This window comes from Dicentrarchus labrax, unplaced genomic scaffold, assembly GCF_905237075.1.
Source record: "Dicentrarchus labrax unplaced genomic scaffold, dlabrax2021, whole genome shotgun sequence".
In the NCBI taxonomy this organism is placed as follows: Eukaryota; Metazoa; Chordata; class Actinopteri; family Moronidae; genus Dicentrarchus; species Dicentrarchus labrax.
The window spans coordinates 4,256,741-4,278,702 of NW_026136724.1; the positions used below are offsets into that span (position 1 = coordinate 4,256,741).

Sequence of the window (21,962 nt, forward strand, 5' to 3'; positions counted from 1 at the left end):
GAGCCACAACATTAACTTACATCAAAGTTATGCCACAGGAACCCACTTCACTACAGCGCAGAGTAAACAGGGCTGTGTGTGTTTCTGTGTATAGACTAGCTGTAAAGGAATAATACAACAATGCTACAGCTAGAATGTGCCAGCAGGTGCAACGGGTTCATTTATTAACGTTAGTATAAACCAGCAGACTGTTGTGGTCAGCTAGCTCACTAGCTAACATTAAGCAGCTAAACAGTCTCTGCGGGCGATTGCTCTAAAACCATAACGCTGAGTGAATTCACATACAAAGGATAACATTTAGGAGGGTTTGTTCGTGTGTGCCAACCGTAAAGTGTGGCAGTTAGTTTCATTACACCAGCTTTAAGTAGGCGGTGAACAAGCTGATTAGCCATCGTTGCTAAAGCAGAGCTCTTTGGTTAGATAACAGCAGCTAGCGCTTTAGCCCTGGAGTCCAGTTAGCTAACGGGAGCGTTCGTTTCTCAGACACCAGTGTACCGGACTGCACACAACATACTGCTGGGACAACATATGAGCCCGATGTTGCAAATCATTTGCTTAACTGCTGTCATTAATAAGTATTGAGGGCTTTTAGTCCAAAACAGTGTCTTCTCAAAAGAAGAAAATATAAGTTGTACATGCAAAGCAGCTAAAAAGGAGCATCAGTGCACAAGAGACAAACTCCTCTCTGTTAATGGATCTAAACAACACTGGTCAATAACTACAAGTTCCGAAAGTATACCTAAATATCGTCTTATCGAACATGCAGCCCTGTTGACAAACTACTGTTTTCCATAAACGCTCCAGGATATCATTAGCATCATCCCTAACGGGCGGCCGAGTGTAAAAATCAAACGCCCCTATCGCCTCTGACAAAGCTAACGCTAGCAGCCCGGGCAGAGCAGATCGCAGACCAGCAAGGCCAGTCGGGCCGGCTGGGAGAAGCAGTGGTGGGCTGAGGCGACAAAAGACCACCTGTAACCACAAAACCTAATGCATACGCCGGGCCACGTAACGTGTGCGTTACTCACTCAGGTAAATATGTAGAGGAGTAAGAGCTCCATTTAAAAACGCTGAAAGTGAGGACTCTGCTCTCAGGAACGACAGCCATCTTGTTGCAGAAAATAACAAGCAGCGGGAGGTTAGCAGGAGCGAGCAGTGACAGCCCTTAAAGAGACAGTACACCTTGTTGTGTTTGCACAAAGAAACTAGAGAGTATGTAAGAATGCCCAGCCAGATTTCACTTACCCATAATAATAAACATCAAGTGTTCACATTATCATATTTGTTCATGTCTTCAAGTTCTATTCCAACTGTACTTTAATGGGCAGTTCACTCAAATAATTCAATAATTATAATAATAATAATAATAATAATAATAATACAACCATATTTCTTCCTATACTACGTATGCAAATTCATTGGATAGAATGTCTCTTTCCACGTACAAAGTCCAGATATAGCACCATCCACAGACCTCACTATGACATGGCCAGATTAACACCCAGCCTTGTAAACTAAAAATATGCTGATCTTGACTCTCTTCAAGGCAGGATTTCAAGATCAGGTAATAAACGAGAGCTCCTATTGTGTCAATTTTGATTAGCTTTAATGGTGCATATTCCCATTATTACAAATTGGTCCTGAGGGGGGTGGGTGAAGGATTCTGGGGTAGTTGCACACCCAGCCTGGTGGTATTCCGGTCTTGGTGGACAGTTATTGGGAACTAATTATTACTGAAGGAAGAAAATACTGAAAGGATTTATGTGAAAAAGTGAAAACAGTACTTAATAAGTGTCTGTAGATGCTGCCTGCCCTTGAGGACCGCCTCTTTGTGGAGTTCTCTCTCCTGATTGAATGAAGTGGGAACAGTATACCAGAAAATGTATTCTCTGTTTACTGCAGAAAGGAGGGACTGGGAGACCTTTGTTACTGACTGAACACTCTATATCAGTGACAGCTGTCAGAATGTAGAGCTATTTAACACTTATTTTAACAAAAGAATATTGCTTACAGCTACTTTTAAATTTGTACATTTTCTCACAGGTATAGATATATAGGGTGTGCTTCTGTTTGATCCCTACTATCTGTACTATTAACAGTGTGCACACTTTGCTCTTTTCTTTTATATCTGCCTTTTTGCAGTGTCTACGGACCTGTGCTGCTGCCCTGTGACAGTTCACCTCAGGAATTAAAGTGTCCTAACATGTCCTGTCAAGCCCTGTCTTGCCTTGTTTAGTTTATTCTTGTCCTGTCATGTTCTATTGTAACCTATCAAGCCCTGTCTTGTTTAGTCCTGTCGTGTCTTGTCTTAGTGTAAATTAATAAATCATTATGTACCGTTATTATTGGACTGTTTATCATTACAGTGGTTCCTTTCTTAAAGTGGCCCTTCTTTTAAAAGCACCTCTCTGGGTGATCTCAGAGCTTTACTACATGTGGAGTCACTGAGAGCTTACAGGGTGGATGAATCATGCGGTGAGTAATATGAACGTAGTTTCCAGTTAACTGGACCTTTTTTATGGAAACCCATTGTACTGGTAAATGCAAAAATTAAATCTTCTTGCATCCCTCAACCCCCACCATCCCTCGGAGGGATGCTCAGCCCCCTTAATTGGCAGTATATGAATGTAAAGAGTTTTATGTTGAATTAAATCCCCTCCATATTTTATTTGCTGTACGACCCCCTTTTCCACCAGCTTTGAGAGGAACTGTAGTAATCGACTGCATCATCCACAGCTGCACAATGCACAACGACCTGTGAAATATGACACGCCCACTTTGGTTCCCAAGGAAAACCTGCTGTTTTTTGGTTCCAGTTGGGAACTTTATTTTTGGTCAAAATGCTCCGAACGGTTCAATACTAGGTGCTTGAACTGGACAAAGACAGTTCCCTGTTGGTGGGAAAGGCATATATTTAAATTGTGGCATTCAAGCTTTGATTAATATTTATATATGTTTTTAACCACTCTCATTATAACCTCCTTATTTTCAGATAAAGCTGCAGTATTTATTTTCGAATCATATAATCTAATTAATTTTTATATATAATGATGGTCTGGCAAGAGAAAAGTGCATTTTGTTGGGGAACTGAGTAATATAACATTCAATTATGAACAATGATCCCTGAAGTACTCAACAGTTAATAATCTATCAAATAATTGATTGTCAACAAACACAAAAAATTACAATTACAGTGGATTCTTGCAAATGCCATTAGGAGCACTAAGACGAGCCAGAAGAACCTGATTCTTTCACAGATTATCTGTCTCATGTACTACTGTCAGGATATAGGGAAAGTTTCAGTAAATATGACAAAAAGTAATTGTTATAAAAGTTTCCTACTGCAGCTTTAATGCAGAAATGTTACATATTATATCTTTAATATCATAAATTAAGTTAAGAAAGATTGTTAAACTTGGAAACAGTATTTGATAAAACAATCTCAACACAAGGTCCATTTAATAGCTGTTCTAGAGCTTTCCATTGTATCACATGATCTCCATCGCTTAAGGAAGATGGCGGGATACGATCGAAAGCTGGGCATCTGTCATATCTGACATTTTGTTTACAAGATAAGCTCCTTAAAACGTGTTTCAGATAACCTATATCCTGTTTGTATAATGTAGAAACGTGCAATGGATGTCTGTTTTATAGCCTCTCAGTGGGCTGGCAGCACAAATGGAGCCACATTTAGTTGGCAGTGTCACTCGGTCAGAGGAGCAGATAGCACAGAAAAGTAGGCGGGGGGAAGTGGAGAGGTGTCTTTTGTTGGTGAGAGTTGTAATCCGCTCTAATTCAAACCACAGGGGGTCCGCGAGCCCCAGAGACCCCTGGACCTCTGGTATGTTCACACGGTCCTGACTGCCAGCAGGACCCTCCATCACACTGAGGAGAAAATCAAGTCAAGCAGTGTTCATGATAGAATTTCATTGACTACATTATTTACTGTATGTTTGTGTTTCTGTCAGTTTGTATCTTTATTGTTGACATATTTTAAGTAACATTAAGCTTTCATAAATGATTTAAATATGAATATAAAACCTGTGAAACCAGATAAGTTAATTTAACTTAAAAATTGTTGAAACTGATCACATCAAAAGTTTTAAGTAAAATAAACTCAATTTTGTAAGTTAAAAAAACTTGATCAAGTAGCTTTAGTAATTGTAAGTGACACTGACTTAATTTTGTCATTTTTATTTGAGCTGTGAAAACACAATACAGGGTAAAAAGTACTAACTTACTTTGTGCTATTTAACATTTTTGATGTAATCCGTTTCAACAATTCTTCTGAGCTAAAAATAATAATCGGATTACAGTGAAAGAATTGCAGTTTCTCTTATTTCAGGCATCATCTACAAATGATTGTAAGCCAGTTAGGCAGTTTGCTGTAAGATAACACAAAGTGATTTGTATTGGAAGCAACAGGATTCAAGACAACTGTGAAAATGATGGTTTGGGGACATAACAGCACTTTAAATGACTTGTTAAAACAGAGATTAGTAGCGAAGGCACCCAGAGGACGGAGTGTGGAAAGAGGCACAGTGTCAGCCTGTTGCAGCCCAGCATGCTTCAGCCTAGGGCTGGGCCATATGGACCAAAAGTCATATCCCGATATATTTAGGCTGAATATCGATATACGATATGTATCCCGATATTTTTTCCGCAAAGGGAGAGCAAATGTTCAGTCTCTCTCTCTCTGTCTCTCACACACGTTGTGACCAGAAGTTAGGCTGCATTATAACTTTTAAATTAATTTTCAGAAGGCAGTAAGGCTGTTACCACTCACCAAAACTGCTACCGTTATTACACAAGCAAGAACAATGACGTTAAAACAACGTAACGTAAGTTAACGCTGTTACTGAGCTGTACATTAGGTTGACTCAGCAACGTGTCTGTAACGTTAGTAACATAACGTTAATGGTATGATAAAGATTTGCTGCCTGTAAACAGAACAACCCATCCCGACTAAAACCACACTCAATATTAACGTTGTGTTTTGCTAACATGAATCATGCCGAGCTAACGTTAGCCAACGTTACGTTAGCTAACGTTAGCACGTTAAGTTACCTGTAACATCAGTGAATTACTCAGCAGTTAGCTAACAGTCTGACAACGTTACAGTCTAAATTATGGATATGAACACAAACATTACGTTAGGTTATTGAAAGAGGAGGGGGTGGCGGGGGCGCGGGGAGCAGTGCAGTACCTATGTTCCCCGGGTTCTATGTTCCCCGCTTTGTATGGGACCAGGGAACCCTAACCCTAACCTTAGCGGGGAACATAGGGATGACCCCCTTGGAGCAAGGCTCACAGCGCAAATTTGAACTATATGGATATATGCAAATTCCCCATCACATTTAAAAATATATCGATATATTTTTTATATCAATATATCGCCCAGCCCTACTTCCGCCTGACTTTGGATTGGATATTTTTGTAAAATTCTAGGGAAAGTGTTAGTTTTTGATGAATCATCTGCAAGTAGAGCTCTTCCAGGCTTGGTGACGTGAAGTGAATGATAATGGTGTCTCCTCTAAGTGCACGTTGTCCAGTGCTCGGCAGAGCTTTTCTCCCACTTACTGCAAATGGAAGGCCACTGGTCAACTTTCATTTGTGTGGATGCAAACGCAGCCACTGACAATACAGAATGGTTTTACTATTGACACGGGCAAACATGCTATAATGTCAAACTGAACATTGTTTTATTGTATTTTTAAACTGAGATTAGATATGTTCATACTGTACTGATCTTTAGAGTCACCCTCCAGTCAATGGTGTGATGTTTGATCTTCACTGTGCAGAATGAAGGATGTGCAGAGTTTAACACACAGAAAGTGGCGCTTGTTGTGCCCGAACCGGAGCGGGGAGAGTGGTCAGCATTAACCAGCCGGGCTCAGCAGCTTCTATGGACATTAGCTTACAGCAGAGGCGACCTAAAGGATGATAAAGGAAGCTAAGTACAGAGAAGGAGAGAGAAACCACTGGACAAGAGTAAATGTGGGACTGGCTTTAGGCGTTGGTGAGAGCTTGGTGAAATAAAAAGCTGCAGACAGTCTGCGAGCTGGCCTTCTCGCTGTTGGACTAGTCAGTGATATTAGAGCTGCACTTGCTTCATGTTGGCTCTGTTCGCAAAGTTTTCTCACTAGTTTTTGATCATGTAAAGCTGTCCATAGTTACCACAATGGTATTGCAACTGGGAGCGTCAAATTGCACAAATACCAAATGTTACATAATGTTGCTTTAATATCCAATAGAAGGTATTAACTCTCTGGTGTATAGTGATGTTTACATAAGCCCTTTAGTGTGACTTTTAGCCTTGTTCAGGACTAATTTAGTTTCACTCCTTAGTGTTTTCCAAAGTATTAAATAGCTTTAAAAGCAGTAATCAATGTTTTTTTTATGAGGCAGGAAATGTAATATGCATATCTGTTAGGCCTCATGGACACAGAGGACATCTTCTGGAGGAGAAGGTGTGAATGTAAACAAGAAGAAAGAGTCAGCAAGGAAAACTCCACTAACACCTTGAATCCAGATACAGAGTGCGGTGAGACTTTGTTTACTGTGCTGTGTTAACTGAAGGCAGGCTAATCTGAGCAGCCTCTTGTCCCTCTGACTCACTGTCTCTGATATGAGATCAGCTGTTTCCCCACAATGTTAGTCACCCTGTGCTGGTGATGATGTCACACACAGCATGACCTCATTTAGAAAGCAAGAAAAAGAGGCATCCTCAGCCTCATCTTCATCACTATCATTAACACCAGTACCACCACTAATATCATCTTCATCATCCTCACATCCACTAAGAGTTATCTTTATCATCATCACAACTATCCTCATCCTCTTTGTCGTCATCATTATCATCATCATCATCTTTATCACCATCATAACAGTTATCTTCATCATCATCATCATCATCATCATCATCATCATCATAACAGCTACTAACGGTTATCTTCACCATAATCATCATCATGAGCACTGACAGTTATCTCTATCTCTATCACTATTACAACAACTATCCCCATCCTCTTCATCATCACAGCAGTCATCATCATTCCGGTAGAAGCAGTCTGAAGTGTTCACGGCCCGCTGGTGTAGTTTTATTAGGGGCGCAGCATCTTATTTCTCCGGGACGCGCTCCGGCCGCCGAGAGCGCGCACGAAGCGCCATCACGTGGGAGGTCCCTTTAAGTTTCCATTGACAGAGGCCCGAGCGTGTCACATGGACATGATATAATGAAAAGGCAGGAACAGAGAGGCAGAGTGCGCTGAGCTCTGGGCAGATGGAGAAGGGGCAGAAATGTAGCTACGCAATCATCTGCCGACAGCCAGCAGCCAGCGGGGCCGAGCCGAGCCGATCCTGGCCGAGCCGGACTCACTGCGCCTGATCGGACGGGACCTCTCTATTCGCAGTTGCACCTGCCAGCTATGACACGCACTTTGAAAGAGGAGGAAAAATCGCCTCGGTCCCGGAGCAGAAGCGGAGCGCCTTTCAGCGTGAGTGAAGTTATTTGTAATAGCTCAGCTGATGCGGGATCGGCTCTGTGCCGCTGCCGCAGGTGCGTTTGCGCGCTTGTATTGTGGCCGGTTAAGTGTGCTATATTATAGTGCGAGGACCCGCATCTCTCGGCTTTTGGGGAAAGTGTGTTCGTTGGAGAAAGCGCAACATTCCTGCAGGGGGGATTTCTGATCATGTGCCATGTGCGTTTTCTCGAACACTGTGTACGCCAGTGTCCGCATTCCAGGTGGTGTTGCGCACATAGAAATTGGAGTTGAAGTAAACAAGTGGGAATCAGGCCTCGCGCCGGAGACTGAAACAGTGTTTTGAGGTTCAGCACGGCGCTCCGGGCTCGACTGGAAACATCCCGCCCCTCTTTCACAAGCCCAGCCCTGAAGCTCTGTGTCCATTTCAAGAACAAGTGAAGTTATTGATGATTTTGTGTGACAATTACTGTAAGTTTTCCAGATTAATCACAATGAGCAAGTCTGAGAGACTCACTCATAAACAAGTTTAATAATAAAGTATTGTTTTATTGTTAATCAGTCCCCTAACTAATGGGCAGTGATGCTGTAAAGTCTGATTAAATGTTTATAGACTGAGTGTTAAATGTGACTATGGCAGTTTTCTGGCTGTGAACATAATTTATGTAGCTTTTAAGCAGCGGCCCTGTTTGTATAAGAAAGCCATCCAATTTTCCTGAGGGATGTTTGGAAACGTGCCTGTGAGGTGCCGTCAGCCCTTCAATATTTCAATACAGAGGAAAACAAGAAAACCACCTGCCTGCTGCTCCGGCTATTGCGCAAACACACACACACACAAACGCAGACACACACACACAACAATCAACATTTTGCTGATTCATAACAGGGCAGTCACATCTGTGTGGATATGACACAGAGAGTCAAACAGCCTCTAATTTTGGCTGCAGTCTGAGTCTCAAGCAGTGAGGGGAAATAATTCACTGTGTTAATGCAAGTGGCTTTTCCGGAGATGCTTACCAGCAGCAGACGCTGACTCCCAGACTGGGCCAACTGGAGGAAGCACTAGTTGATGTAAAAGCTTGGCAGATGCCTACAAATCTGACTTATCAGCAGGAGAGTATTGAGAGAGGAAACCATTAAACTCAGCTTGAGAAAATGGCTTCTTTATGACATTAATGGCCAGCTTATGTATGAGTATATATGATGGTAGGAGGATATTTTTTTTGCTTGTCATTGTTTGCCTTGTTGACACATCATCATTTACCCTCATCTCAACATTCAACTTTATACAACAGTCCACCTTTGAATCATCTTCATCATGTGAGGATCTAATTGATCTTCGTCATCCTTCCTCGGCTGATCTTAAGGCAGTACGACACAGATGCAGGGGCGGATCTAGAGAAATATTCATGGGGGGCCCAGAGGGTGGCATGAAGACTTTAAAAAGGTGGCAGAAATACAGATACGCTTATTGATTTGATCACATATGTCAATATTTGCCCCCAAATTAAGATATTTGAACTCAAAAGATACTTGAACTTAAAAAAAAAATATCTAGAGGTGGCATTAAAGTTGATTATTTCTAAATCTTCAGACATTTTTTCAAAAACATCTCTTTTTGTCTCTGATCAAATTGTTTTTAGAGCTGTCACCTATAAAAAAAAAAAAAAATCATTGCCACCCCTCTAGGTATGCCCCTGGATGCGGTTGTGAAGCTTTTAGCAGTATTTAAGCCTACCACACAAAAACACTAACTATTCCATATTAAACCACTGCTGTAGGGCTGAATCAATTAGGTTAGCCAATTAATCAATTAGATTATTGACAGAAAACTGACAACAATTTTGTTAATCAGTTAATCATTTAAGTCATTTATCAAACTAAAATGTCAAACTGTGTCTAGTTTTAGCTTCTACAGTATCTTATCTTGTGATCAAACAATAAAATCAAAGTTAAATTTTGTAAATATCCATGTCATGCTTAAATTAACAACTTTGGGGTTTAGGCACCACCGGCTTTGGATTTAAGCCCCGCCCATTCCGAAGATATGAATACAGGTAATTTAGTTGGTTGAACAGATGCAAAGACAGATAATGGTGTACTGGCTCATACCCAATGTAGAGCTAATTAACACTTATTTTAACAAAACAAATATTGCTTACATTATCTTTAATATAAAAATATTAGCCAGAGCAGCTTTAATTTATTGTAAAATCTTCACTAAATGACTCGATATTGAAAATAATAATTTGCTGCAGCCCTGAGAGAAACAGAATGGACACACAGCTGTTTCTGTCGAGGCACTTTTGAGCCTGTCAAGAACCCCATTCGATATTGAATTACTCTCTATCATCTTATAATTGTAAAGGTTTGGGCCCGTTATGAACAGTCAGCAGTTTCCCCACTTCCTGTTACTGCTTGCATAGCGTTGAGGGGATTGTGTGCATTAAATTGAATGCATTTCTGTACAGTGAGATATGTGGTATGAGCTTTAGAATCTAGGACAGACATTATGTAACAGCCAAACAGTGACTCTGTAGTGCATTATGAAGCAGTGTTTTCTCAGTATGAATTATACCAAGAAAGAGTCGGTTCAGAGAGCTGATTAAACTGCGTCAGTACTTGAACTTTTATCGTGTTGAACTGGTTCCTGCTTCGGTAGAAACCCGAAGGTGAATTCACACTTCCACCCCTGCGTCCCTTTTTTTTTTTTACCATCCAACCAATCGAATGCATTTCCTCTGAATCAAGGAATTATCTCACACTCCCTGGTAAACAAATCAACAACTGTGCCCTGACAAGTACAAACAGGGGCAGAACACGAGCTTTGCTGTCCTCCAGCACTTGCATGATAATGAAATTTGCAATAATCCCGCAGCATTAACCATTAACCAGCATTAATCCTGCCGTGTTTGGCCTTATTAGCCGAGAACAAATCCATCAGCCTTTTGAAGCGAACTTTTCGGAGCTCTAAGCTGTTATTTCCAACCTTGAGAGCATTACTTGGCAAACCTATATGCACAGAATTCCACCAATGAGCCTGACCCTCAGATTAGTGACATGCTTGAAATGGCTGGAGTGTGTCAGGGGAGTCTAACATGGCCTGCCTGCTTGTGTGTGTTCCTGTTTATCTGTTTTTGTGTGTGTGCATGCATGTGCTTACCGAAGACAGACTTTACCATCTGCGTCACAGACTATGCATGACGTCTGTCAGATGTTTATGCTCGCCTTGTCTCAACAAATAGGTCTGTTTCACTCAGATATAAATGAGCATGTGGTGTTTGCTTCAAATGGCCGGGCGCTCAAACCAATTCTTCCCTTTTTCTTCCCAATTTATGCAGCTTCCTCCCTCCATCATCCTCTGTCCTTCCTCTTCACCAGCGTTGCTACAGAAAAACCTTTGCTATTTGTAGCCCAGCATCGGAGGCTAATCTGAGAAATGAGCCCATTACTTTTTCTTTCCCTCTCGTGTGCGTTTGCTGAATAATTGAAGTAAATGGTGCGTTTTCTTTTTTTTTTTTGTCTGTGAATTATGTGCTTCAATGTGAGCGTAGCTCAAACAGCCAGCTGTGAAAGTTGCATTTCCGCTGGGTTTATGTGGTCATAATTAGCAGCTCCCATGTGACTGGGTGTATGTGTGTTTTTGTGCGAGTGTGTGTGTTTGAGCTTGTATGCGAGAGCGCGCCTGTGAGCAGGGGTGTGCTCGTGTTTACATGACAGTCGACCAGGAAGGGAAGTGACGCAGGCGGCAGCGGAGGGCGAGAGCTGCAGACATTACACCGCTGCAGAGAGAGAGAGAGAGAGAGAGAGAGAGAGAGAGAGAGAGAGAGAGACACACGGGGCAGGAAAACCACAGACAGATAAAAGAGTGAGACAGAAACAAAGAAACTAATGAGCGATCACCTTCTTCTGTACTGCTGTCGAATGCAGGATCCCTGCCACCACAAACAAATGCAAACATGCAGTAAAAATGAGTCAGTGTCCGCGTAGGTTGGGCAAGTGCGCATTTGATTATGAAATGTGTTTACCCTCCGCTCACTATAAAAGTAGTGACACAGGCTTTTGTTTGTCCTGAGCTTTGCCTGTTCCAGCTCTCAGCAAACCTCCCCGGTTGCTATCCACAGTCATCATCTCCCTGGCCAGCTGCCCTCTCAGACTTTCGTAACAGCTTCGGTAACGGACACTTCTCAAATATTTCCTCAGCAAACGCTGGGATTTGTGAGGGATGGGAAATAGACATAGGACGATGGTTCTCAAAGCAGCTCATGAAAGGCCCAATGAGCGATCTGACACAATGTATCATGCAGGGAAGTGGTGAAGGGAAACTCCACCTAAAGTCAGATCACTCAGTGATTAGCTTTGGAGTGGACTCACCTTTTCTGGCTGACATTAATGTTACTGAAACTGGACTCTTCTGTGTCTTAGCATCAAAGCCCCCGCTAGTGTTCTCGAGAGGCTACAGCGTTCATTACACCCGAGAGAGCCAAACAAACAACATAATTATTTGGCTATTCTTAGAGTCAGCATCCATGCAGCCTTTGCCTAGAGGGTGTTGGAGAAAAGGCTACACTGTTATCAAAATCAAAAGAGTTTATCCTCTTCGGAGCATGCAGCAGTAAATTTAATGGAAATGTTTCCTGTTTCCTGAGTATGAGATATATTGTGTCCCAAGTTGACATTCTAGCCTCTGGCACTACAGTAAAGACTCAATAATTGTCTAAAACGGAAGTTCATTCTCTGGGGAGGCTGAATGTGGACGGCAAATTTTATGGCTGTCCATAAATTAGATTATGCGAAATCTTGTGTCCAAAGTTGACATTCTGGCCCATAACACTACAGTAAAGCTTATTGAATGTCAGACGTTCTAAGGGTTCATCCTCTTTGGAGCATGGACCTGCTTCGTAAATTTCACTGAAATCTGCCTTGTTGGGATATGGCATATATTGCGTCTAAAGTTGACATTTTGGCCTATGGCACTTCGGTAAAGATTCATTAAGAGTCTGGAATGGAAAATGTTCATTCTCTGGGTAGTATGAATATGCTCTGCAAATTTAACTGTGGTCCATAAATTAGATTATGAGAAATCGTGTGTCCGTTGTTGACATTCTGGCTCATAACACTACAGTAAAGCTCACTGAGTGTCCAAAATGGTAAGTGTCATCCTCTGGGGAGCCAGAATGTGTCCATGAAATTTCGTGGTTATCTGCCAGTAAAAGTTTAAAATCATTTGAAAATTCTGGCCTGATGGTGGCTTTCGAGGAAAAGTCAGGGTGTCACAGAAGTTTTCATCCTTCCGGGATCATGAATATCCAAAGCACATTTAGTTCAAGACAGGTTGTCCTAGACCAAAAGTTTGACCTGTCAGTAATTGTGTTTCACTTCCATGAAAAACAGGTCATGGAGAGATGGGATATGGAAATGCTTATTTCGAACAAGTTGTGACTTAGCAAACATTTAATTGACATGACTATTAGCCGTTTCCTATCTCCTCATCACTCCCATGGCTCTATAATACATCCATAATCACTCCACACAGATCTGATGGAACCTTCTGCACATTTATACCTGAAACAAACAGAAATGTCATGTCATGTTTCCATCCTGCTTTTTTCCACTGCTACTCTTTTAATTGCCATTAACTTCTATTAAAAGCAGGGTCCTAATTAGACCCTTTATCAGCCTGGTGTGGTTACGCTTTTTGACAAATAAACGCAGGTCTCAATTAGATGCCTGGTCTGGTATTGAACAAGTTCTAAGCTGTTTTTGTCAAAAGGACATGCTATACTTTGTTTGATCATTCAGTTAATTTTAAGGAAACTAGGAGCACCAAGTATTGAAGGATTAATTTAATAATTCATAATTGATATGCTCTTCTAATTTTTATACAAATAATATTGATACTGGTTTCAATAAGCAATTTTATATCCCATCTTTGCTGAGCCTGAGTTTTGTGCAAAAGGAATTAAAGGCCTGTCGCATATAGAGGCCGGTCCCAAATAAAGGCAGGTTGAGTTCAGTGACTGAAGCAAATAAAAGCCCAGACTATTAATGGAAGATTTATGGTACGTCAGTTCCTCTTTGGTATTCTGACTGGAGAGTTGGCGCCAGCCACTGCTTATCTTGCAAACCAACTCCTAATAATCGCATAAGGGGGATGGATGGAAAAAAGCTTTTATTTGAATTTTCTTCTGCCAAATTACTCACAGCTATTGGCATCAGACAAAACTGTAAGGGATCATGAAAATGATACAGAATCATCCTCTGAGGATGAGGAATGATAATACTAAAATTTCAAATCAGTTTGGCCATTTGAATGGATCGAAGCCCCCCGCCTCTAAGATGCTGCACAATAACTGGAGATCACGAACTACCAGTTTTTTATTAACCACTACATTGCTGTGTTTTCCTTTCCTGCGGTATATACACCTCAAGTCTTTTACTGCATTGCGTGCCTTCTTCGAGGCGCTGTGATAAGACTGTGAATGGAGCCGGTCTGGTCAGAGGTGAGCGGCAGATTGCATTGTTAAGCAGCCTGCAGGATGGAGGGCGAGTTGGCAGGGAGAGTCCGGTGCTGGCACTGAGCTGCTTGGCATACAACTGGCCTGGGGAGGACGTGAAATGGAACCTCAGCAGGGCACGGGTAATGGAGGAGAAAACTTCTCACGTCTTTATTAGAGAGGAGGTGAGGGAGGAAAGACGGAGCGAGAGTGTTGATATAATGAGATTTAGGAAAAATAAGTTCAGTGTATTTGTCCTTAACTTACTCTGTATGTTTGTTATTTTGCTCTCATTTAGCAGAGCGGCTGCACTGTCGGAACATCAGGTTGGGCTTTAACAAAGACGTAACATTTTCTGGCAACAGCCCACCGTCCATATGTCTGCTGGTCATGGCAATTAAACCATAAGACAGGGAAAAGAAATGGGCTGCGGGGGCGAGATATAAACACAGAAACGTAAAGAGGCAGAGAAGAAAAAGCGATAGTCTGTGGGTCGTGTGATTTAGCCGGGAGAGACTACAAGCCCTTGATAGTTGTATGTTTTCTCCCTCAGCGCCCTCCCCCACCCTCCCCACTTCACACACACATAAAACACACACGTACGCTCTCCTTGTTTGCTTTGATTCGTGTTCAGAACGAGGCATTGCGGAGCATGACCGAGGGAGCGCTGCCACCAGGAAGTGTTCACAGCAGCAGAATGGAGAGAGCTGAAAGGGGGATTCTTACGGGTTTGGGAGGGAGATATGTTTAGATGATGCAGTCTGAAAAGCTGCCTGTGTTTGTGTGAGGAGATCAATTTGTAGAGCTGCAACAATTAGCCAGTTAATTGATTAGTTGTCAACTGTTAAATGAATTGCAGTTACAACAAGTTTGATCATCTTGATAATCATTTTTTAAGAAAAAATATCCAAATTCTCTGATTTCAGCTTCTCAAATATGAAGGATATATAAAGGAAACATTGATTTTTTAATTACATTTGTTTTTAATACGAAATTGTATTAGGTTAGTTAAAAGTAAAAATATTAAGGTCATTTAACTTAATTAGTATTACAGTAACATAATAATTGTGAATTGAATCAACTAAAAACAACTTCCACAAGAGATATTTAAGCTTATCCAAATTAAGTCAACTATGTTATATGGACTGTATTTACAGGCTACATATTTTACATTTGTCCTTTCAATATATATATAAATAATACATTGAAGTTCAATTAGTTTTTTTATCCTATTGTTTTTACTAATTTGTTTGACTTAATTCTAGTTTGTCTAGTGAATTTGGTACAGCCAACAAATGTTTGCTATTTCCTTTATTCACCAACACAGCACTGATTCAATTAACATTTTGGTCAAAAAAAGAAAAAGAAAACAATACAGTAAAATTTTTGGCATGTAACAACAATTAAGTAAATAAAATGAATCGCCGACTTTGATGAATCAATCATTTTGGGTAATTTTTAAAGAAGGAAAATCTTTTTTTATTTTTTGTTTCCATTTTTTTAATGTATATATTTTCTGATTTCTTTAGTCCTCTGAGAGGAAACTAAATACCTTTTGGCTTTGGGAAAACAGCAATCATTCTTTTTCACATTTTCCTGTCATTTTATGGACCAAACAATGTCGACAGATTAATCAATAATGAAAATAATTGTTAAATTTGTATAAAAGATAGTTGGAAGATGCTGGAGTAAAGTTCAGTAGAATAATAGAAGATGAAAGGACAGTCTGAATGTGTAGTCATGAAAATATCTGAATGGGGAGTTAAGATGAGGAAAGCAGATACAGCAGTCACAGAAGAGATAGTTTTAGTGTAGTCGAAGAAGACACAAGTTAGAGGATTAGTTTTGAAAAGATAGCTTACTTGAGGAACTTGATGGAGCTAAGATAACAGCCGTGATATCACTATCACTCGCCACCAGACTCCATTGATAAAAACAGTCATTTTACCTTGTAGATCATTGTGGCATTGTTTCAATTCAATTCAAAGTGGCAAGGACATAATCAAACTCAACAAAATAGTCTTAGTTAGTCTTTCCACTGTTCCAACAATCACCAACTCTGCTTTGATTAAAATAAATCCTTCCTCTTCAGTGACGCAGATTAGAAAAACAGCAGTTTCCTTCGCTCTACTCAGCTTCACACAGAGCAGACCGGCTGTGTAAACAAACCACAGAGAGGCTGTGATAGCAACACAGGCAGAGTGTGACATTCTCTGCTCAGGACAGCATGACTCCACTATATCTTTACATAGCCAATAGTTGTTAGCTGCTATATTAATGTTTTAAATCTCATATATATAAAACCTTGAAAGCCGCTGACTCCGGGGAATCTTGGGAAATGAATGGAAAATGACTTTGATGTGATCCTACTTGTGGCTATAATTCTGTGGGTTTGAAGAACCCTTGGTCACTCAATGTGATTTTATAAAGATGGACACAGTGTTGGGCACTTCAGAGGAACAAGTGGACATTAGAAATGAAGAGTGAAGATGGAGGTGGAGAGGTTTTTGTCAGAGAGAGGTTAAATCTGGATTTTTGACAGCTGGATAAGTGGGGAGGTAGTTGGAGAGGAGTTAGTTAAATAGGAGATGGTTTTAGGGGAGGTGCAGACTGCTAAGTAGGCCAAAGGCACAAGGGAGTGTCACATGAACCAACGCTGCCATGTTAGCCATTCTCCAGTGTCTTGTTCAGCCACAGATGGGAAGAGAGACAGAGAGAGAGGGAGAGAGAGAGAGAGAGAGCCAGCGCTTAGCCTGCGTCATATATCCCATGCTGCTTGACGTCTGTGCATGACACCCAAAACCACACTGCTGAAAAGGGGAAGTGCTCATTTCCATCGTCCCGGAGACCGCACTGACATTTTCCTTAACCACTTTCTCCATGCCGAGGGCCGGCATCCAGCTCTTATCTGAGGTCACGCAGGTCACAGGAAGTTCAACCCGGTCCTCAGTGACATGGCAACGAAACTCTGACCAGTCTCTCGTTATCTGTTTACCGCCTGGCATGCTCTCACCGCCGCCTCCTCCTCCTCCTCCTCCTCCTCCTCCTCTTCCCTTGACACTCTCTTACACCCATCACCCTGCAGGCCCACTAAAGTGAGATACATCCCCAAGGCAACAGAGGGGATGGCGACACCGGCCCTGAAGGGAGTGAGAGAGATGGGGGGGGGAACGCAAAGAGGCGGGGAGGGTTAAAGAAACAGTTGTGAGGTCAGCGAGATGAATAGAAAAGCAGAAAAAACCAGACAAACCAATTGATGCTACTCCTGCTACTGACACGGCTGTATTTGCTTGTGGATTTATTCCTGTCTGTTTGTACATCCGTTTCTGGGAGAGTTGCTTTGGTCTGTCATCTGTCTTTGTCCAGCACAAGGAGGAGGTGGGGAGGCTCTCTCCACGGCACCAGTTTCCCCAGCGACTGGAACCAAATAGACCAGCCGTACCAGTTCACTCTGCTTGAGAAAGTGCCAGGGTTACGTGGGGATAATACAAGACCTCGTGTTCCTGCAAATTCACAAAAACAGCCCGCAGAAGGCTCTGATTTCTCAGAAAGCCTCTTGATATGGGCTTGGTGATGCTGCTGTGCACACAACATGCACACACACACACTTGCTTGTTCATCCCTCATCAACCACATCCACTTGGTGCATGTTGGTGAGCAATGCAACAGCTCCCCTCTTCCTCGCTGGCTTTTTACGTCAGAGTAACTGGCCTAGATTGTTGAAAATGGACCTGGAACACTTGCCGTTTATAGCCTTTCCTCTGCCTCTCCCTGATGTATCAGCAGAGCACGACTTTCCCAGAAAAAAAAGTTCTGCTGCCCTTTCCTACAGAACAATAGAACGTAGACAGGGCTGCTGCTTTTACAGGCCAGACCACTTATTCTCCATCATGCTGGGTATTTTTACTGCGGTTTTGTCCAGATCTCAAATAATTTCAAGAATGCGGTCGTCTGAGGAGTTTCTGGAATAACAGCACTTTGCAAAGAAACAACCAGTTTAGCTCTACAGAATGTCCCACACTCACACAACTCAAGCACCCTTGCACCAAAGAAGCACACACACACACAGGAGCAGAGACCAATTCTGTTCACACACTGTAATGCACCACAAACACACACTCACCGAATTAAGCAGCTCACGCACATAAACATGCCCACTAAACAATAAGCACTTCATATTAGAATCGACATGGCCAATTTTAGCTAATCGCATATAAACTAACATTGTTATGTCAGCCAGTTAGTGACAAGGACCTGTAGCACCAAAATTCACCTGTATGTGTTTGGAAGCCACTAAGCATGTTTACCAAAATGTGAAAGTATTCCATCTATTAATAACCAAATAGATCCGTATCAACATACTCAGATAGTGTCTACCTTAGAATTCTTGTTTCAGTCGGAAACTCACATATATAGCCTATCTCAGTGTGCAAACTTACTGGGATAGCTCACTTTGTTTTAGTTGCTGCAATCATGTAGGCGTATTCGCTTTACTTTATGTCAGCACATCTGATATATAATAATCAGTTAATGACATCATTACCGGCCGCATTTTCATGCATAATCCATGCAATTGCAAAAATAGCATAATCAATATTTTGGAGCCCCCCAAAAATTTCTCAAATCATGTTTTCAGGGGAGCTCATGTCTTATTCAGGCGGCGACCTCCGTGGCTACAGTTCCAATAATGGCCACTTGAGGCTGGCTCCAAAAGTAAGTCAATCTCCATAAGCCACATGTTAAAATGCCAGCCAAAGTCAGCTTCCCCCTGGCTCCCCTGTAGTTCGCACCCTGGCCTATCTGAATCCCCAGATAAGTACAGAAATGCCAAAGTAATGTTTCAGAGAGCACTGACATGATGATTTTTTAGACCTGCATTGAGTGATTTCTTTTGCCCCCTCGGTAAAGACAACACTGACATATTATCACCTTGTTATAGCTAGTGGGTTTGCAAACAGTTGCCTATTTACACATCTAGCAGATAGGGAGCAAGATTAGCTTTCATTTGGAGTTGTATTTGCCCTCCCTTTAGCTTTGTTTCGGTCTCCTCCAGTTCATGAGAAAAAGATCTGGCTCTTCACTGCTAAATGCTTCACTAGCTTCTTCCCATTTGCTGCTGGGCAGGTAGTGTACGGTGGGTTTATCAGAGCTTTTTCACTGAAAATAGCTTCTTGCTGCTGCTGAAAGCTAATGAGAGCTGTGAGAGTGAAAGCAAACATTTAAGTTGCAGGATGGAAAACCAAAACAATCTGCTGAAAGACGCTAATGCTCCATAGAGCCGAGGGGAACAGAGTTGGGTTATAGTTCTCTGTGGGATCATCACTACAAATGGCAACCTTCTCAGTACATACTCATCTAGTACCTTGTTCATGTAAAAATATTAATCAATGCAGCTTTAAAGGATCCTATCAAAATGTTTGTGTTGCAAAATAGTGTCTGATCCAGTATTAGTCTTATGTTTGTTTCCATGTGGGAGAATGGGAACTATACTAGCCTTGCTGTCTCTATAATGCCCCCAGCCCACCTAGCCTTGCCTGAACCACCTCAACCAAGTCATGAGGTGTGTGTGTGTGTGTGTGTGTGTGTGTGTGTGTGTGTGTGTGTGGATGTGCGTGACCATGCCTGTGTGTGACTTTAGAAGGCGCTGTGAGCAGTGGGCGGGCTCACCAAAGTCTCGCAGTGTCATATTATTGATTTGATACTCCTCTTCTTAGCCTCCCCCTTTTTCTCTCTCTGTCTGGTCTCTCTCTTACCCCCCCCCCATCCTGCTCCTTCCCCGTTCCCACGGCAACACGTGGCTACTGGTTACATAACAGAGGCGCTCACAGCATGTGTGTATGTGTGTGTCTGTGGCTTGCCCTAGGCTTGGGAAATCAAACACAAAACATGCAGCTTTCTGGTCTTACTAGCCTTCAGCCTCGTGCAAGTGCATTATTGATAGTGTTAACAATGATTGCACCCGGGGCATAAATACACTCTGGTGTGTGTGTATGTGTGTGCGTGTGTATGTGTTTGTGTGTGTGCTCTCTCTTTACCTTGCTGCAGTCCATTTCATTTCCACTAGATGGGAACAGTGCGCAAGTGGCAAGAAACATGCCCATTATGGCTGACGTCTGTCCAATGATGTGTTAGAAGAGTGATGGATGATGGGTAGGGTGCTGTCTTAGGTGCTGATGGCGCACAGCCCGCTCTTTTCTTCCTATTCAACAGCTTCTCCTCCACAGCATGAGTGTATGTGCAGCCTCTGTTTCATTCAATAGGTGTCCTTGCTGTTGTTGGAGGTATGAATGGGGATTAGTGTATGATTAAATAGTGAGGTGGATGCGTGTGGGAGTGTCAAATGAGACGAACACACACACACACACACACACACACACACACACACACACACACACACACACTCTGAGCCATGCCCTCAGATCCCCTCTAATGGCATTAGGCGGGCCCCGGCAGGGGAGGCCAAGCTGCTGTTCATTTCAATTAGAGCCATGTCAAGGAGCGATCCCACGCAGCGCGCTCAAACCTAATTGAGCTAATTTCATATTTATGAGGGAGAAATGCAAGCGATACATAAACACTACACTCTGCTGATCCCATGGGGGGCGTTTTCACTTAAGTCGGTTAATATATGTGCTTCTAGTGGATGTTAGGCCTGTGTTTGGATATGCTGGTGAAAGTGTGTGTTTGCATGTGCTTGCCCATGCTTAGGAAGAAGAAGAAGGAAGAAGATGAGAGATTAGATTTTGCTTGTGCCACTGAAGTGTTTACTCAGGCTGGGAGTGTATTTGCATAAGTGGATGATGCTTGTTTGTGTGTGTGTGTGTGTGTGTGTGTGTGTGTGTGTGTGTGTGTGTGTGGCACCTGCAGTAAGCAAGTTCATTTCTTTGGAGCACTCAGGGCCCCAGAGTCGGGAGCTGGGTATACAGTATCGGACTGTGCAGCAGGGCAGTAAAAGCCGTTATTTGAAGCTGTCTTATCTTTACGACCCGCGCTGCTTCCATCGTGTCGGCGGGTTCTGCTTACGCCACCAAACCGGCATCGATAAATCCAGAACTGCATATCATGTCCCCAGACCTACCATTTACTCACAGTATTTCCTGGGATTCCTCTTTAGTTCCTCATAGCAGAAGGTGTTTGTTTCCTAAAAGGATTTTTCAAGGGCAGGAACTGTGATTAGTGGTCACCTGTAATCAGGACTGAATTAACCCACAAGGGGGCCCTGGGAAATAGAGGGTGGTGGGCAGTAATCACCACCTTGCCTTGCCCCCTGGTTCCCCAAGTTAGTCTGGTTATAATTTGTTTCAATGCATTTTTTAAGACTTTACACCATGCGGATGAAATGAAATATTAAAGATATTAAAACTTGATTTTCACACTACTACCTTAAGGCACCTATCACAGTTTATATTGAGCTTTTGTGGTCCATATAACCACGATTTGGAATGATTTAAGATACGAGTATAATTTCCACTCTACGATGACCAGATGTCCCTGAAAATTTTGGGACAGACCCAAATTACGAACAGTATCTGGAATCATGTCTCATTTGTCCAAAAAATTAACTGTTAATAGTAATAGATAATATGAAGTTAAAGCTGCAGTAGGTAAAAAGAGCTTTTTGTCATATATACTTAAACTTTTATTATATCCTGACAGTAGCACATGAGACAGATAATCTGTGAAAAAATCAGGTTCCTCTGGCTCTTCCTAATGCTCCTAATTGTATTTGCAAGAATCCACAGCAAAGGCGGTACTGACATAAAATAAAGTCGTACCTTGTGGTGGGGTACTGTGGCTTCCTTTTCATCACTCAACCTATGGCTGTTTTTATCTTGATCTTGACTGTATCTGGGAAAAAGATGAGACGTAATTATTATTTCTTAAAAATTGATATATAGAACAATTCTATCAAATATATCTATTTTTTGTCGACCATCATACATTATGGAATTTTTGGAGCTCATTCGGTATAACTGTCCCAAGT

General features: G+C 42.0%; 1 protein-coding gene and 3 long non-coding RNA genes across 5 annotated transcripts in view; 2 read left to right on the forward strand and 2 right to left on the reverse strand.

Annotated features, from left to right (window-relative positions):
- mkln1 (muskelin 1, intracellular mediator containing kelch motifs) overlaps positions 1-1,233 on the reverse strand; it is a 27,764-nt gene extending 26,531 nt beyond the window's left edge. Inside the window, exon 1 of one of the 2 annotated variants that reach the window (XM_051392555.1) lies at positions 1,029-1,233. In XM_051392555.1, the coding sequence (XP_051248515.1) occupies positions 1,029-1,108 (80 nt within the window). In that variant the 5' untranslated portion in view covers positions 1,109-1,233. The remainder of the gene's footprint in view (positions 1-1,028) is intronic. The other variant, XM_051392554.1, reaches the window with a different exon arrangement.
- LOC127358969 (uncharacterized) lies at positions 746-2,342 on the forward strand. Its single transcript, XR_007882571.1, has 2 exons — positions 746-1,032; positions 2,143-2,342. It is a non-coding gene; the product is annotated as an uncharacterized LOC127358969 (long non-coding RNA).
- Positions 2,323-21,962, reverse strand: part of LOC127358968 (uncharacterized) — a 50,437-nt gene continuing 30,797 nt past the window's right edge. Inside the window, exons 2-3 of the long non-coding RNA XR_007882570.1 lie at positions 20,014-20,247; positions 2,323-5,933 (exon numbers count right to left, since the gene is read on the reverse strand). This is a non-coding gene — a long non-coding RNA (uncharacterized LOC127358968). The remainder of the gene's footprint in view (positions 5,934-20,013; positions 20,248-21,962) is intronic.
- Positions 7,204-21,962, forward strand: part of LOC127358967 (uncharacterized) — a 71,273-nt gene continuing 56,514 nt past the window's right edge. The window contains exon 1 of the long non-coding RNA XR_007882569.1: positions 7,204-7,496. This is a non-coding gene — a long non-coding RNA (uncharacterized LOC127358967). The remainder of the gene's footprint in view (positions 7,497-21,962) is intronic.